Raw genomic sequence first — 18004 nt, 5'->3', positions numbered from 1 at the left:
CAAGTGACACATCGCTGGAATCAGGGTTTATGTCCCAAAATCATGCTATACTTAGATTAAATAGCAAAAAACTGCTGACAGATTCCCTTTACAGGGGTTGTGCAGCTAGAAAAAAAAAAAAGCTTCTTTTTTTTTCTCAAAGGTGCTCTGATTTCAAGATTATGAGAACCAGTACAAGGTCTAGCAGCTCTGTTGCCTTCATTGGCCTATAACTAGTGAGGTGTATGAAGGGGGCTGGCTTATGTCAATAGCCAACACAGTCATAGAAGGGAGCTGGCTATCAGCCGCACGATAACACAACATTTAAGTAGAAAAGAAATCCTAATAATTTATTGAACATCTTGCGCCATATATCAGGATACAATAACGTGGTGGTGGACTTCAAGTGATGTGAAGAAAGTCTTCAAACACTCCGTATGGATTAATCCTGGAAAGAAAAATTATATAAATCAGAAGCATAAACACCAATAATCTAAGGGATTTTTGTGTACTCACCGTAAAATCCTTTTCTCTGAGCCAGTCATTGGGGGGGACACGGTCCTGTCCTTAATTGAGGCACTATGTGCGTAATTAAATTAAATCCTGATTTATGATATTAAAATAATCAGGGCTATAAAAAGGCAGGATTTCTTATTGATAAATGCAGTTTTAATGTCTGATGCTGTTCTCAGATTTAAGCTATGTTCACACATTGCGTTTTTTTTTGCTGTTTTTTTAATGCAAATTTTAAGCTGCGTTTTTCAGTACCAGCAAAAGCTATGAGTTTTCAGAAATCTCATGCACACACCTTTTTTTTTTCTGACCGGTTTCTAAAACTGCTGTGTTTTTGCAAACTGCAACATGTCATTTTGTTCAGCATTTTTTTCAGCGTATTTGCAGCATTTTTTCACCCACAGGAAACAATGGTTAAGTGCAAAAAGCGCAGCAAAAAACGCAGGTATCGCCTTTTGCTGTTTTTTTGGTGCAAAAACTTAAGAAGGTTAAATCAGACTTTTTTTGGGCCCACTAAACTATATCAACATGCAACAAAACACACAGTAACGAAAACGCAGCAAAACCTGATTTTTGTAAGCAGCTTCTTTACTACTGAGAGGTTTTGCCTGTGGAAAAAAAAAACGTAGTAAAAACGCAACGTGTGAACACAACCTTATAAAGGAAATAATCCTAGGTGGATATCATATTCGAATTGTTTTTAACAATATTAGTATTACAAAAAAAATCCCGATGTATGGTATTGGAGGGGTGTCATGTATACCGGCGTGGTAGTTTTTAAACACGCTTTCTATTGCTATGATAACTTTATTGTTCATGAACATGTGACCTATATGTGATGTCATGGAAGGTCCTTGTGGCATATATATTTGAATCTCATACTCTCAATGATTATTATTGGTGGATGTTCATCTACACTTTTATCTTGATGATCCCTATTGGTGAATACACTATATCGGACTGCGCCTGACATCCCCCCCCCTTTTTTTTTTTTTTAAATGAGGCTCCATTTGCAGGCATATGTACAATAGAGGAGTTGATTGGCTGTATCTACTACAAATAACCTGAATACACAAGTACTATATCACCCCTTGACGAAGCTAGATGAGAAAAGCATGTCAGATGCGAAACGCGCGTCGGGTGCAGTTCCCTATGGACTGGTGAGATTTTACATTATATGCGCCACTGTGCCCAACTTCATATTCCATAGTCGTGGATAAGTATTGTCTGTTATGTTTTTGACAATCAATTTTAGTGTATTCTGATATTTACTATTATGCTTTACTATGATGCTTTTATTTCATTTACATATGAGGTTGATTATACCTTGCATTTATTATCTTTTGTACTGTAGCCCTATTTGACTGTATGTACCCTGAATGGCATTCCTTATGGTATATTATCTCTCATCAGTCTAGAGTCTTGTATGTTTGTTCCTATTTTTAAATGATTGCTAAAATAAAATGTATAATTTTTAATATATCTTCTGCCTTGCACTTTTCTCCATTGGTTTTTCGAATAATATTAGTAGTTGTATTATTGGTGGGCCGATATTAACTTCTTTAAATTATGGTTTCAACCCTGATATAATATAGGCACTGAACTAAAGACTATTCAGCTAATCTACTTATTTGCACCCAATAATTGCTGTCCACAATAATAAAACTAATATTATTAAACATAATTAGAATATGCTCTCCACTGAGAAGAATTTCCTTTATAAACCCGAGAACAGCAGTAGACATTATAACTGCATATATCAATAAGGAAATCTGCCTTTTTATAGCCCCGATTGTTTTAAGATCATAAATCAGGACGTTTCATTACGCATATAGAACCTCAATTAGGGGAATATCTCATGTCTGTTAATATTTATTATGTGTTGAGAGAAAATTTTAATTCTTTTTTTTGCACATTGTTTTAGGATTGAGACTTTTAACCCCTTCATGACCCAGCCTATTTTGACCTTAATGACCTGGCCGTTTTTTGCAATTCTGACCAGTGTCCGTTTATGAGGTAATAACTCAGGAACGCTTCAACGGATCGTAGCGATTCGGAGATTGTTTTTTCGTGACATATTGGGCTTCATGTTAGTGGTAAATTTAGGTCGATAATTTTTGCATTTGTGAAAAAAACGGAAATTTGGTGAAAATTTCACAATTTTCTAATTTTGAATTTTTATTCTGTTAAATCAGAGTTATGTGACACAAAGTAGTTAATAAATAACATTTCCCACATGTCTACTTTACATCAGCACAATTTTGGAAACATTTTTTTTTGCTAGGAAGTTAAGGGTTAAAATTTGACCAGCGATTTCTCATTTATACAGCAAAATTTACAAAACCATTTTTTTTAGGGACCACCTCACATTTGAAGTCAGTTTGAGGGGTCTATATGGCTGAAAATACCCAAAAGTGACACCATTCTAAAAACTGCACCCCTCAAGGTGCTCAAAACCACATTCAAGAAGTTTATTAACCCTTCAGGTGTTTCACAGCAGCAGAAGCAACATGAAAGGAAAAAATGAACATTTAACTTTTTAGTCACAAAAATGATGTTTTAGCAACAATTTTTTTATTTTACCAAGGGTAAAAGGAGAAACTGGACCCCGAAAGTTGTGGTCCAATTTGTCCTGAGTACGCCGATACCCCATATTTGGGGGGAACCACTGTTTGGGCGCATGGCAAGGCTCGGAAGGGAAAGAGCACCATTTGACTTTTTAAATGAAAAGTTGGCTACATTCTTTAGCGGTCACCATGTCGCGTTTGGAGAGCCCCTGTGTGCCTAAAGATTGGAGCTCCCCCACAAGTGACCCCATTTTGGAAACTAGACCCCCCAAGGAACTTATATAGATGCATAGTGAGCACTATAAACCCCCAGGTGCTTCACAAATTGATCCGTAAAAATGAAAAAGTACTTTTCACAAAAAAAGGTTTAGCCTCATTTTTTTCATTTTCACATGGGCAACAGGATAAAATGGATCCTAAAATTTGTAGGGCAATTTCTCCCGAGTACACCGATACCTCACATGTGGGGGTAAACCACTGTTTGGGCACACGGCAAGGCTCGGAAGGGGAGGAGCGCCATTTGTCTTTTTGAATGAAAAATTAGCTCCAATCGTTAGTGGACACCATGTCACGTTTGGAGAGCCCCTGTGTGCCTAAACATTGGAGCTCCCCCACATGTGACCCCATTTTGGAAACTAGACCCCCCAAGGAACTTATCTAGATGTGTGGTGAGCACTTTGAACCCCCAAGTGCTTCACAGAAGTTTATAACGCAGAGCCATGAAAATAAAAAATCATTTTTCTTTCCTCAAAAATGATTTTTTATCCCGCAATTTTTTTATTTTTACAAGGGTGACAGGAGAAATTGGACCCCAAAAGTTGTTGTCCAGTTTGTCCTGAGTATGCTGGTACCCCATATGTGGGGGTAAACCACTGTTTGGGCGCACGTCAGGGCTCGGAAGGGAGGGAGCACCAGTTGACTTTTTGAATGCAAGATTGGCTGGAATCAATAGTGGCGCCATGTCGCGTTTGGAGACCCCCTGATGTGCCTAAACAGTGGAAACCCCTCAATTCTAACTCCAATACTAACCCCAACACATCCCTAACCCTTATCCCAACTCTAACCATGACCCTAATCACAGCCCTAACCCCAACACACCCCTAACCAGAAACCTAACCCAACACACCCCTAACCCTAATCCCAACCCTAACCCTAACACACCCCTAACCCTAATCCCAACTATAACCCTAACCCCAACACACCCCTAACCCTAATTCCAACCCTAATTCTAAATCCAACCCTCAAACCTAAGGCTATGTGCCCACGTTGCGGATTTGTGTGCGGAGTTTTCCGCACCGTTTATGAAAAATCCGCAGGTAAAACGCATTGCGTTTTACCTGCGGATGTCCAGTGTTTTTTGTGCGGATTTCACCAGCGGATTCCTATACAGGAACAGGTGTAAAACGCTGCGGAATCCGCACAAAGAATTGACATGCTGCGGAAAATACCGAGCGGTATTTTCCGCACCATGGGCACTGCGGATTTGGTTTTCCATAGGCTTACATGGTACTGTAAACGTGATGGAAAACTGCTACGAATCCGCTGCGGCCAATCCGCTGCGGATCCGCAGCTAAATCCGCACCATGTGCACTTAGTCATTTCATAGGGATTAAAATTAGTTAGGATTTACTTGTAATGTTAGATTTTTAGTGCAATAGGCATTGTCACTTTAAGGAGATATATTGGGTTTAAAATAAAATTAATTTTAACTTTATATATAGGAATTAAGTTTACATGTCCCCAGTATACTAGTGATATGGCAGTATTTTTATCCTAATTTCAAGTCCCCCTCTATTCCACACTCCTATATCCGTGTATCAGCGGTGCTGGTAATGCAGCTTGGTAGTGCGCATGCGTAGCTACCCCGGTCTCCGTTGCTTCCGGATGGCGCACTGACACTGACACGCAGATTATGGGGTGCGTGTCATTGAGCATTACCAGGAAGCTTGACAGAGGAGGCGGGGAGATTCGCTATGCGCCACATCAGCTGACCGGCACTGAACACCGCTGATAGGCTGGCGCTCATATAAAGACACGGACGCCCCTCACCTTGGCACGCCCCTGGAAGAAACAGGCGGCGAAACGCGCATCGGGGTGAGGGGACGCCAGGACCATTCACACTGTAGGTAACTATTAACCTTTTAGAATTCCGCCATAACCTTCTATATTATCCCTGTGTACTAGCAAAGCGATTGGCGTATATATTGGATGGGGACTATATAATTATCCATTGAGATAGGTCTCCCATGTCACTGTTTGGGATTTAAACACAGGATTGCAATAGGTTTTGGTTTTTGAAGGATTACAACTTTCATCAAGGTTTTTTATATGCATAAATATGTGTTAATCCTCAAATAACACTATATACCATCAATCTGTGGATATAAGGAATTATTTGTATTGCTGACTCCTTTTTGGTGTGCAGGGAATATTCTGGCGTCCCCTAGACGGCATTTTGCTTTTTATGGTTTTTATGATTGTTAATGGTCTTTATGGCTTGATTAATAAAAATTGAAGTTTTTTTTCTATATGTGATTGGGATCTCTTTGTCCCATACATTTATGGATGTGGGATATGTTGTTATAGTATATACTAAGTGTTATGTTACTAAGCATGCATGGACATTAAATGCAGAATATAACCTACATGTCCTAACAAGAAATTTGACACATGACCTTTGAGGCCTCGACTTTTGTTCGTACTCAATAGACAATCCCTGTATGTATTGTGGCTGTCGAACAGGCGCAAGACATGCAGCTACGGGGACTCGCACATATTGTTCAAGCACACCGAACACCCTCGGTTAGCACCCGAGCATGCTCAGATAACACTTTATCCCAGCACGTTCGCTCATCACTAGTTAGTAAGACAGTGTAACCGAACAAGACTCACTTCAGCTTCCTCCTCTCAGACTTTAGGGGCGCCATTCTGGATAAAATGATCTGACATTTCTTTCAGGGCTCTGTACCGATGGGAAATACTATTCTTCACTTCTTTTGGAAGCTCTGCGTACCTGTACAGGAAGATTTATAATGGCAGGTGAACCACAGTATGAAAGCTTGTACCACAGCATTGTAGAGGAAAGGATTCTGGTAACAGAAATCTGGTGCAATCAAATAAAGTAAAAAAAAAAAAAAAATAGTATTAAAAGAAATCTGTCAGCAAGTTTTTGCCATTTAATTGGACAGCAGCATGATGTAGGGGCAGAGACCCTGATTCCAGCGATGTATTCCTTAGTTTACTGGGTGCAGCAGCTGTGATACAATCTCTGTTTTCTCTGCTGAGGATCTAGCAGAGCTCTGAATGCTGAGCGCTGTATAACCCCGCCCACACCACTGATTGGCTGCTCTGTGTACACTGTATATTAACCACGAGCTAATAATCAGTGGTGGGGATGGACCAGGAGGCACAAGACACCTAGTCCTCTAGTTAGAATCTCTGGCTGAAAAAAACACTGATTTTATTGAAACAGCAACACACAGCCTAGTAAGTGACTCATCCCTGGAATTAGGGTCTCAGCCCCTACGTTATGCTGCTCTCAAATTACATAGCAAAACCTGCTGACGGATTCCCTTTAAAAATGAAAGTCCAAAGTGGAATAAATCACTAATATTTAAACAGAATGAACGAAGCATATAGTTATTAATTTCGGACATGTGCATTGCCGTCATATTGTAAGTCATACAAGTAATGGGTTGATGGACACTAAATTATGTAATTATGTGAAAAACCTTCCTATAAAAGGCTATAATCAACTTTTGGGAAGGGAACGAGTGAACCTACAGCACCATTATAAGATCTGGCATGTGTAGGAATAGGAGCTAGAATTGGTGCAAATCGATTCGGAGACCCGGGTCATCAGCCGCATCACTAATCCGTGTCCACGGATGAAGCCCCCGAGACCGCTGCTTACATGGCGAGATCCGCGGCTCTTCTTATGATTAGCCCACTTGGGATGACATCATCGCGACGAGGCGCCCGCCATGGTCCACCAGACCGACTAATCAAAAGCAGAGCCACGGATGTCGTCCTGTAAGAGGCGGAAACAGATTACGTGGCTGATGGATCGGGCTCTGGGAATCGCACCAATTCCATTAGTCGTCCGGCCGCACCTGACAATTCCACATACAAGTGAATGTTTGGTTCAGTGAAAAGTATATAGAGATATTTGCTGATGTTTAAGCCTCTCTTACCCCTGTGGTTTTTGGGTAATGTCTTCCATATACTGATGCAAATTACTGAGCAAGAAGACAAGTGTGAATAGGCCTCATCCTGGGAGCCTGCAAGAAACTGCAGGAGGCGTAACAAAACAGTGCCATCTTGTGGCCATGCTACATACTGCATTCATTACTGTATAACTAGACAAATTACAAGGCCAAACCATGCTTATAGGGGTAAAGATACCACCTATCGCTTATAAATCGGTGGGGGGGGGGGCAGCTGCGGAGACCCCAAGTGATCACCAGAAGAGGGCACTTTTGTCCCGTCTGAATGGATTAGTTCAGTGGTCAAACAACTCCGTCAGTCCCGTGAATAAATGAATCGGCGGCTGAGAATACAGACTGCTGGGACAAAACCTGGGGTTTTTGCACTTACTCTAAAATCCCTTCCTCATTAAATACACTGAAGGATACAGCACCACGGGTATAAACTCTGCCACTATGAGGTTGATACTAGGTAGAAAAAAAAAAGTGTTGGCAGCACCCTCTCATCTAAAAAGAGTTCTCCCCATGTTTATGTGGGTTTCCTCCCACACTCCATATAGTGAAAGGGAATTTAGCTTGTGATGACGAGGTCTGTAAAGCGCTGTGGAAATAAAATGGCGCTACTCAAGAGAATAAAATACGGTAAATAAATTTAAAAAAAAATAAATAAAATCTTTGTTCCCCAATGTATTTACCAAGAAATGGGTTTAAAGGCAAGTACAAAAATCCAATGTTCTCCTTATGAGTAGTGGGGGAGGGGGGCACAGAACAATGGGACGTCCTAGAGCAGCCCCAGCAATACCAAAATCAAACCCCAGGACCGTCTGGCACACAACGGATAGCAGCATCTGACAACCTGGAATCCGCAGAGGCCATGAAGGTGCGTACCGAGGTCTAGGTGGCAGCTGAAGGATTGGCGCTAATGCCGGACCATCCAACAGGCCACAGCCAACCTTGTGGAAATAGCAGAAATGTGAAAGTGAGCAGCTCCAACCGTAGACATGAGGCCAAACCCCCCCCAAAAAAACAGGAGTAGATCTAATGCAGCATGTGTTTGCCTCCTCCGGGGATGAAACAAAGGTGTCTGGGGAGAGGTTATGGCCCAACAGATGGAAAGAAAACCCAAAATGATAAAAACACACTTTTTCTAGGCCTATACCCATGGTGCAGCGTCAGCCTCCTAGTGGCACGGCCTATACCCATGGTGCAGGGTCAGCCTCCTAGTGGCAGGGCCTATACCCATGGTGCAGCGTCAGCCTCCTAGTGGCCGGGTCTATACCCATGGTGCAGCGTCAGCCTCCTAGTGGCACGGCCTATACCCATGGTGCAGCGTCAGCCTCCTAGTGGCAGGGTCTATACCCATGGTGCAGCGTCAGCCTCCTAGTGGCACGGCCTATACCCATGGTGCAGCGTCAGCCCCCTAGTGGCAGGGTCTATACCCATGGTGCAGCGTCAGCCTCCTAGTGGCAGGGTCTATACCCATGGTGCAGCGTCAGCCTCCTAGTGGCAGGGTCTATACATACGGTGCAGCGTCAGCCTCCTAGTGGCACGGCCTATACCCATGGTGCAGCGTCAGCCTCCTTGTGGCCGGGTCTATACCCATGGTGCAGCGTCAGCCTCTTAGTGGCACGGCCTATACCCATGGTGCAGCGTCAGCCTCCTTGTGGCCGGGTCTATACCCATGGTGCAGCGTCAGCCTCCTAGTGGCACGGCCTATACCCATGGTGCAGCGTCAGCCTCCTAGTGGCAGGGGCTATACCCATGGTGCAGCGTCCTATAATGTTATTAATGAAAAAGTGCCCCATTCTGTTGGTTGTGGGGTCTCAGCCATCAGATCCCCACTGTTCTGGAAATTCTCCCTTATCTTGATGACAGAAGACAACTTCTTGTAAGCAGATTACCCTCCAAAAGGCCAAACTAGATTTAAATTGGTCTAATGAGGATCAGTCTATTTTATGCATGTTCATTACAAAAGATAGTGAAATAAATGAACGCCAGGAGCCCATCATCAGTAGGGAAGATCTCACACAATTCTGGTTGGCAGATGCCAGAGAACGCGGCAGCACAAAGTCACTGTGTCAACAATAAAGAGAACAATTGTGTAGAGCTCGGTCCCTGACCCGTGAGATGTGTGTCCCACGGGATTCCAGAGAAGTAATGCATATAGATCAGGTGGAGAAGGAAATGTCCGCTAGAGACAGTGACCCTCACCTGATGTCCGGCATTATGGAGATATGGACTGAGAATGTTGGATATTCTGTGTCAGATTGTGAAGGGTCTCGGAGATGAGCAGCGCCACCGCTGTCTGACAGCTACTTATCTCTGTTACCAACAAGAAAAAGAAAAACCCTGCAAACTAACGGGGGGTTCGGAGCCTACTTACGTTTGTTCATAGCCATCAGGCTGGAAACATGGATCCCACCCAAAGTCACGAGGTCCTCGTGGAGACACTATTTGACCCTGAAATGCCCATAAACCATCAAAAGGAATAGATAAAATGTCAAAAAAGAGAAGAAACAAAGAAACGGGGCGCGTTCATTTATGTGCTTAGTGCCGGTTATACATACCAGGGTTTTCCCCCTGAACAGCAGTACGGGGTCTTCCGGGTTTCCAGTGCTATAGGCAAATGTGCAAAGGGCAAACGCAGATTTATCCTCAAATCCAGCCAACATTCGATGCAAGCCTGAAAGTAGAATGAAGCCCAAGGACACATTAAGCCTCCGTTTTGTTCGTCAATCTTACTGAATGTGGTGCATCTTACACCAGCGCCTGCTTCATTAAGAAGTGTGCACCTCTTTAGTAAACTCGTGACACTTTTTAACTTGAAATGTTACTCCAGTACATTTCTGTTGTAGGTCAGGCTACTTTTGGCATAAATGGATGATGAATGTGAGGCATGCCTGGTTCAGACTGTGAGCTCACCATGACAGGTGTAAAAAGGCAAAAAAAAAAAAAAAATGTGGGTAAAGAACTATTTCTTGCATGGACCAGCAAGAATTTACTCTCTTGCAGCTTTGTGTCCAACACACATTTCTCCATGACGGCACGTATATAGAGAAAAGCAGCTACCCCATACAATGGATTAAAGGGGATGTCTGGGATTAAATTTAGACAAATATGGTGTCACAATACTGGTGACATATGGACATAGGACATGAGCAGGGAACAGTGAAGAAGTAGATAAATGACCTCAGGTGTGGTAGCGTAAAATGAGAGATGCAGGAGGAGAAGGAACAGCCTGAAGATGACACATTGCAGGAGCTGGACACAATATTCAAGCAGTCCCTTAAGACCCCCGTACACATCAGGTGATATTGAGCCAATCTAGATTTCATCATGACTGGCCAACCACCTAATGTGTTTGGCAGCCTCCCGACTATCCCTGACAGATGATGTCTGGAAAAGGGTTGAGCAGGCGAAGGTGTCAGACAATGGTGGCTTTCTCCCTTAACCCCATTGAAAACACAGGAATGCTCAGCCGTATTGCCTTGTCATGTGTATGGGGAGTTAGGAGAGATAGCCGGATGCAGAACCAACGTGGCCAATACCCATCTCTTCTTCGTGGCCCGCTCTAGAGTTCAATGTAAGCTGAAGCAAGCCCAAACAGGAAGAACATTGTCCTATGTAGGAACAGTACTGGAAATCTTGATTAAAGAGGTAATTTCTAATCTTGAGAATATCCCCCATCTACGAGATAGGGCATAACTTACCGATTGCTGAGGATCCAACTGCTGGAACCCCCACCGATCCTGAGAACCAGTGGTCTGAAGAGTCCGGTGTGAATGGAGTGGAGGTTGATCATGCGCACTGTCGTTCCATTCATTCTTACGGTCATGCCGAAGACCTGCTACGTGTAACGTTCGATAATCTTCAGTGGTCCCATTAAGAATGAATGCATTGACAGTGCGCATGAGCGACCATTGCTCCAGTTACACAGGGCTCTTTAGAGCACCAGTTCTCAGGATCGATGGGTGTCGTAGTGGTCGGATCTAAAGCAGTCGAGAAGTTATTCCCTATCTCATGGCTACAGGATAACTTCCAAACTTTGGAATACCCCTTTATGGACAAGTTCAAAGGCAAAAATCACAGCCTCTAGGGGGTAAGGAGTTAAAGTGCAGCATGAATCCTCACAATATAGAGCAGCAGCCACTAGTGGTCAGTCAGCAGAATCCTTCCACACCGGTCCACAAGTGCTGCGTGCTACCATAGCTCAGCCCCACATAGTTCAGTAAAGCTGAGCTGCAGTACCAGACACAATCCAAGGACAGTTTTTCACACAGGTAAAAGCCACCATGTTTTTTCTAATCTTGAGCAACCTCTTAGGTGAGAATAAGTTTACAGAAAACATACCTTCAGGTTTCAACTTCTCAAGAAACCATTTTCTACAAAACAAAATAGACCTTCCATTATTATAGAGTGATATACGTATGGTCAACAAAAAAGGGTAAAGTACAAGAAACATGTTCTACTTCGAAGGAATTTCCGAGGATGCAAGACCACCGGACTAGTAACGTAGCTCCGTCCCCCTCACCTGGATGGGCTGAGCTGTGGTGGTCTTACCTGGTGCACACACGTGTCAGGTGCTGCAGGCTCCCCGGGATCAGTCATCAAGTTTTTACCCAAAAGTATTTTCAGTAAATGGCAGATGGCAGTATGAGGAGCTCCTGTAAGGAGTCTAACATCCAGCACATACATGGGACGTGCACAGAGCATAGATGTGAGTCTTACACTTACATATAGGGGCCAGGAAGACCACCCAGAGCGTTGAAACATAAACACGTGTCTTCAACGATGACTGGACCTTGGATCTGAAATCAGAAAGTACATAATAGCCTCGATCTATTGCGTGTGTATGTCATCCAGAGAGAGACTCCTTCTACAAGAAGGTAATGGAATGGAGAGGAAGGTCCTATACACGGCACATAATGGAGTCTCCTGCGTGTGTCGGTTAACGCCATGTCGGTACATAAGGTTCTATTTAAAGGGAGCCTGTCACCAGGATTTTCCCATATAACCTCCAGCCACCAGCCTCATGTGACACTATTCTAAAATGCTGTATATATGACACCAATTTGTCCTGTATGGCAAAAAAAAAAAAAAAACGACCTTTTATTATACTCGCCTGCGGGGCGATGGGAGTCACAGGTCTTGATCCAGCGTCTCCTTTCTCCTTGCGACACCAACTTCCTTCTCTGCTTCGTGTGGATGATGCAAATTACTTTGCTCTGCCCTCAGCAGGTCAGAGAGAAGTAATGTAATGTGCATGTGCCTGCGATCTTTAGCCTCTCCCGGTGCATGCACAGAACAGTATTTTGCTGTACCCTTGGCAGGGAACACAGTAGTGCGCCTGCACAGGAACGCAAAGTGGGACACTGAGGATGATGTAAGAAGCATCATCTACACGAAGTAGAGAAGGAGGACGGCATCGCAAGAAAAGAAGAGGCACCGGACCAGCGACGCCAATCGGACCGGACTGCCCGGCAGGCAAGTATAATAAAAGCTCTTTTGTTTGCCCTGCAGGGCGAATTGGTGACATATATAGAGAATTTTAGAATATTGCCACATAGGGCTGGAAGGTGGTAGCTGTAGGTTATATGGGGAAAATCTTTAAAGGCACTTACAGAAACTTGCAGATACAGGGACTGATAGAAATAGCAGAACATTGTACCCTGTCTTCTCCAGCAGTTCTGTAGACAATGAACAAGAGCAAAGGGCAAGTATCAGCTCCTCCACTCCAATCAAGAATGCATTGTGCAGAGTCTCATTTAGGAATTGCAGGGGGACCCAGTGGACCGACCCCTAGCAATCGGGGAACAGCAAATAAATGGATGTTCCCCAAAATCACATGTTCAGTGACTTGGTACGCCTGGTCAGTGTAGTTTGCCATACCTGTTTTGCGGCCTCTTTACACTTTTGAATTGAAATTTCATCAGATTCTCCTTGGTATTCAGGCACTAAAGATGGAAAAGAAAGCAAACATTGATAAGTTATAAAATAAACAGCACAAAAAAACCTGCCATTTTTCATATTTGAAATTGTTTAGTCTTTTTACTGTGTTCAAGCTCAAATAAAGTGTTCAAAAATAACTAAGCCACTAATACTTTTTTATCCTCTTAATTGCAATCACACCAGTGGGTATGCAGGTCCTGAACCCCCCCTTCATCAATAACTCAAAAAAAAAAAAAGTTCAGAGCTCAGAAGCGCATGCAAAGCAGAGAAGCACAGATTTTAGATTGAATCCATCCTGTCTCATGAGTTGTGCACTTATAGGGGATTTTTGAGTGATCAGTGGGGGGCTCAGAACCTGGACCCCACAAAGACCACAAGACTATTTTTGCATTTCCAGAAAGGCACAAGTTTTACATTTTTTTTGACCAACTGAGCTATATGAGGACTTATTTTTTGGTGGAACAAGCTGTGCTTTTCACTAGTGCCATTTTTGGGTACATATGACTTTTAATCACTTTTTATCTCATTTTTTGGTAGGATAAATGAACCAAATGCAGGAATTCTGGCATGGTTTTTTTGGTATATGGCCAGGTGGCATAGCATGCTATCAACATCCAGCCATGGCACGGCGGAGGCGGGGGAGGTCTGACAGAGGGAGCGATATTACATGGAAACCCATCACCAGATTCATGTTGCTCAAAAAATAGGTAGTAGGAATCAGAGCCTGGATGGACGATTGCAGCCAGGTAGGTTTTCCTCTGAAATGACCCTACGCTTCAGAGAAAATGTACTTTAAAGATCTGGCCAAGGACCATAGCCGGACACCAGTTTTGTCCATCACTGCCCCCAGCTGCCTTCTCCCAGTGCGGCTGCCAGTGATTGACAGGTTTCTACCATAGCAGACACCTACAGTGACTCAGAGAAAGCCAGCAGTGTTGGACTAGTCTGATCTCTGGTTCTGGTGCTTGGACAAAGCATACCTGGAGGCAATCATGCAGCCCGGCTATGATACATGCTGCCTCCGGTTTGGGCAGTATGAAACACGTGACAGGTTCCCTTTAATGGCAGCATCTAAGAAGTTTGAAGGGTTGTTCAGCTTTAGGCTGCAAACATCGGTGCCGGAGAATCCTCCATGTGCTCAGACAGTCATGTGACTGCAAGTAAGTGATCTGCATACTCCCGGCCACATTCAGACTAGACTGTATCTGGCTTTGCTCAATTCACTTGCATTGAGTTAGGATGCGCACATCTAGTTGGCCTGTGACCGCATGTTTGCAAATCACATACATACTCACGGCACTGGAGAAACGCGCAGTATGCACACTGAGGATTCACAAGTCTGCAGTCGCTCCATGCAGCCGTAGACCAGACAACCCCTTTAACTGCAGGGGTTAGCTTCAGTCCCAGCAGATATAGTGGAAACTTAGCTGCCTATGACAGTCAGCGCTCACGGTGTAACTCCTGTACCCCGGCCATGCTTACATACGGGAACTTGTTAAAGTCGCACATAAGGCTTATCTTAATGCCGATCCTAAGTGATCACATGGTGCAGCTTATAGGGACTGATTCATTAACACTGGATTTATGTAGCCAGGTATGAAGAAAAGTCGCCTGGGATCAGATTTGCATAAATTCATTAATGAACGTGCCGCTTTGTGAATTTGGCTGCCATACACAGAATCAGAAATCTACAGCATTCCTGCTACTTTCAATAGTATGTCCTGGCTTGTCCGGCAGATGCCCATTGAGCCTGTGGGTGATGGATGCTCAGGAGGCAGCGGACACAGCCTGCGGGCACCGGGGACCGTGCAAGATGGTTCCTGGGATTTACATTATATGGAGAAAAACCAGGAGGTGGCGTAACAGGAATCTCTAGAAGAACACTTACAGTCAATCTTCTTAGCTACAAGTTTACAGGGAAATTTATCTCCGAGAATCTGAATGACCTGTGAAAACAGAAACAACTCGTAAACTGGAAGTTACCTGGTTGGGTTTCCTACATAGAAAAAAAAAAAAAGAATCCGCTTAGGAGAGAGCCCAAAGTAAGTCCAGGGCCTCCAAGTAGCAGCAGTTCCCAAGTACTTAAAGGGACCCTGTCACCCCCAAAATGGAAGGTGAGCTAAGCCCACCGGCATCAGGGGCTTATGTACAGCATTCTGTAACGCTGCAGATAAGCCCCCGATGTATCCTGAAAGATGAGAAAAAGAGGTTAGATTATACTTTCCGAGACCTGTGACATTTTATTGATGGGCCGAGTGAGGGTTTGTTCTTGATGTTTTTATTGATAATATTGTGAACATAAGATGCTTTGATTTCTTATTGTTACATTTTTTTAGGGAGATGAAGTAACCAAAAAAACCAAACCCACAATTCTAGAATTTAGATTTTTTGTTGTTGCAGGGGATTGATGGCAACTGGCGTGCACTGCATTGAAACGCCGCTGTTCGACATTGCCAGCGGTATTTAAATGGTTACAGATGGGACTCTGGCCGTGGCGCTGGCTGTGTAATACAGCTGTATCTGCTGTGGGTGGAGGGAACTCGGCTCTTGAGCCACCAGCCACAACTGCAGCCCTGTACCCAGGATGTTAATTCACGTCCTAAGATGTAAAGGAGTTAAAGGCCGAATATGACCTGGAAGATGAGAACAAGACACACATGGGAGTCTCACAGAGCAGAGACATGGATCCATTTTTTAGCACCTATTTGTGTATGGATGATGACCCTCTATGGGTCAATGTAAAGTCTGATAAAAAAAACAGATGTGTGAATGCAGCAGGCTGACTAGAAGTGAGCGGCCTCGCTCAACACAAGAGATCGGCTAGTTGGACTGTGACCAGAAGTTTGCCAATCGCATATTTGCAGTGACATGACCGCCCGTTCATGCGGTCAGTATCGGAGAATCCCGACAGCAGGCGGTGTGCGCACTCTGAGGCGTCAGACGTCTGCAGTCACACAGTGATTGCAGACATTCAATAGAAGACTGGACAACCCCTTTAAGTAGATTAGAAGTTTTACCAGCAGTACAACTAATCGCCTATCCACAGTATAGCTGGGGGCTCCGCCACTGGGACCACCACCACACATGACTAAGGATGTCCCATGTCCCCCTTTGAATGGAGCGGTGTCAATCACAACCCGCCGCACTTTTTAGGGTCTATAAGGTGTAAGCTCTCGGTTATCGCTGTCAGCTGGAATAACTTATAAGTGAGTCCACTTGGCTGCTGTTCCACCCAAATGCTGGACCCAGGACAGCCCTACTAGTGCTTGGTGGGGTCCTAGTGATGCAGCCCCCAGCGATCAGTAACCGAGCATGACAAGCTCAGCCCCTGTAACCCCCCTGATCAGAAAGTGATGGCGTCACCTAGCAGCAGCCCATGCCTTTATAATAACAATAACCCCTTAAGAGTTTGAGGAAATCTTTCAAATTTGGAATTTAACTTCCTGCAGTAATGTCAAATAATTCAGCAAATCTACCAATGAGTGAGAAAAGCAGAGAGACCTAGAAAGCCCTGTACCTGGAGAGAAACAGCACCACTCTGACAGGTAGGTTGTGTCGGGTATTACACCACCCAGTGCTGAGCCCCCCGCCATGTCTGCCCCAGTACACCACATACCTCCTCCAGCTTCTTGGCATTGCCCGTCACAAACACCACACTCCTGCCAGTCACTGCAGCCATCTCCACGCTTCACATGGACAGCAGGCGAAAGGCCAGCCTCCTCCTGCTGCTGCATCCCCGCCCCAAACTCACCACCATGACCTGGATGTGATTGTCACTGCGCAGCTTGCAGAACCGACGTGCCATGAGCCTGAGCGGCCACTAGATGGCGCTGTGCACCTGTAATAAGAAGCGTCCTGTGCTGTCAGCTCTTAGCTTCTGTTCACACATCCAGTTGTCAGCTTGAAATAACGGAGAAAAAACGGATACAAAATGTAAAGCCAAATTTCCATTTTGATCCATCTATAAATGGACACTTTGGTTTCCGTCTGTAATGGATCTGTTTAGTTCATTATTGCATTTGCATGTTTTGTTGTTGAGGTTTTGGTGTTTTGTGCCCTTCTTTTTGTTTGTAACCCATCCACCTTTCCAGTTGTGCCTTTTTTAAGTCTATTTTATGTGTTCACTTATTTTTTTAATGTTATTTCCCCATTGTGGACTGGATTTAGGGTTTTCAGATGTTTTCATCTGATTCACAGTTTACAACTTTTCAAAGAGTTGCCAAATTTGTCAGAAATGTTCTTTCTCCCCCTTGGTGGGATTCTATACACACAGCAGCATTTTGTGCAACTGTAACTAAGGCTACTTTCACACTAGCGTCGCTTGCTGTCCGTTGCAATGCGTCGTTTTGGAGAAAAAACGCATCCTGCAAAGTTGCCCGCAGGATGCATTTTTTCTCCATAGACTTGCTTTAGCGACGCATTGCGACGGATGCGTCGTGTTTTGGCGGACCGTCGGCACAAAAAAAGTTCCATGTAATGTATTTTTGTGCGTCGTGTCCGCCATTTTCGACCCCTCCTCCCCGGACATCACACTGGGGCAGCGCATGCATTGAAAAACTGCTTCCGCTGCCCCCGTTGTGCTTTTATTTCACAGCGTCCGTCGGTACGTCGGGCCGACACATGGGGACGGCCCCGTACTGACGCTAGTGTGAAAGCAGCCTAACAGAAAAAGAGCATTTTGGATTTTGCACAAAACTCATGAACCGTGTGCACTATTCTGATGCGCGCGCCCTATTCCAGGGGTGGGCAATTAATTTTCCAGAGGGGCCACATGAGAGACCATAACTGTTG

The 18004-nt window shown here is 44.2% G+C and overlaps 1 protein-coding gene across 2 annotated transcripts; it reads right to left on the bottom strand.

Moving 5' to 3' along the window:
• Positions 1–302: 302 nt before the first annotated feature.
• ITPA (inosine triphosphatase) lies at positions 303–17109 on the bottom strand. 2 transcript variants are annotated; one of them, XM_077278057.1, is made up of 9 exons: positions 16830–17109; positions 15102–15159; positions 13154–13218; positions 11999–12072; positions 11615–11646; positions 9832–9947; positions 9648–9724; positions 5952–6072; positions 303–427 (listed from the first exon to the last, which is right to left on the bottom strand). In XM_077278057.1, exons 1-8 carry the CDS (start codon positions 16890–16892, stop codon positions 5967–5969), a joined length of 591 nt encoding a protein of 196 aa, XP_077134172.1. In that variant the 5' UTR covers positions 16893–17109; the 3' UTR covers positions 303–427; positions 5952–5966. The 2 variants fall into 2 exon arrangements, with proteins under 2 accessions (XP_077134172.1, XP_077134173.1); XM_077278058.1 differs by having other exon boundaries at positions 16965–17109.
• Positions 17110–18004: the final 895 nt, after the last annotated feature.

The sequence above is a fragment of the Ranitomeya variabilis genome, chromosome 8 (assembly GCF_051348905.1).
Source record: "Ranitomeya variabilis isolate aRanVar5 chromosome 8, aRanVar5.hap1, whole genome shotgun sequence".
Classification (NCBI taxonomy): Eukaryota; Metazoa; Chordata; class Amphibia; order Anura; family Dendrobatidae; genus Ranitomeya; species Ranitomeya variabilis.
The sequence above is the reverse complement of the archived record's forward strand: the minus strand, read 5'-3'. Positions and strand labels throughout refer to the sequence as shown.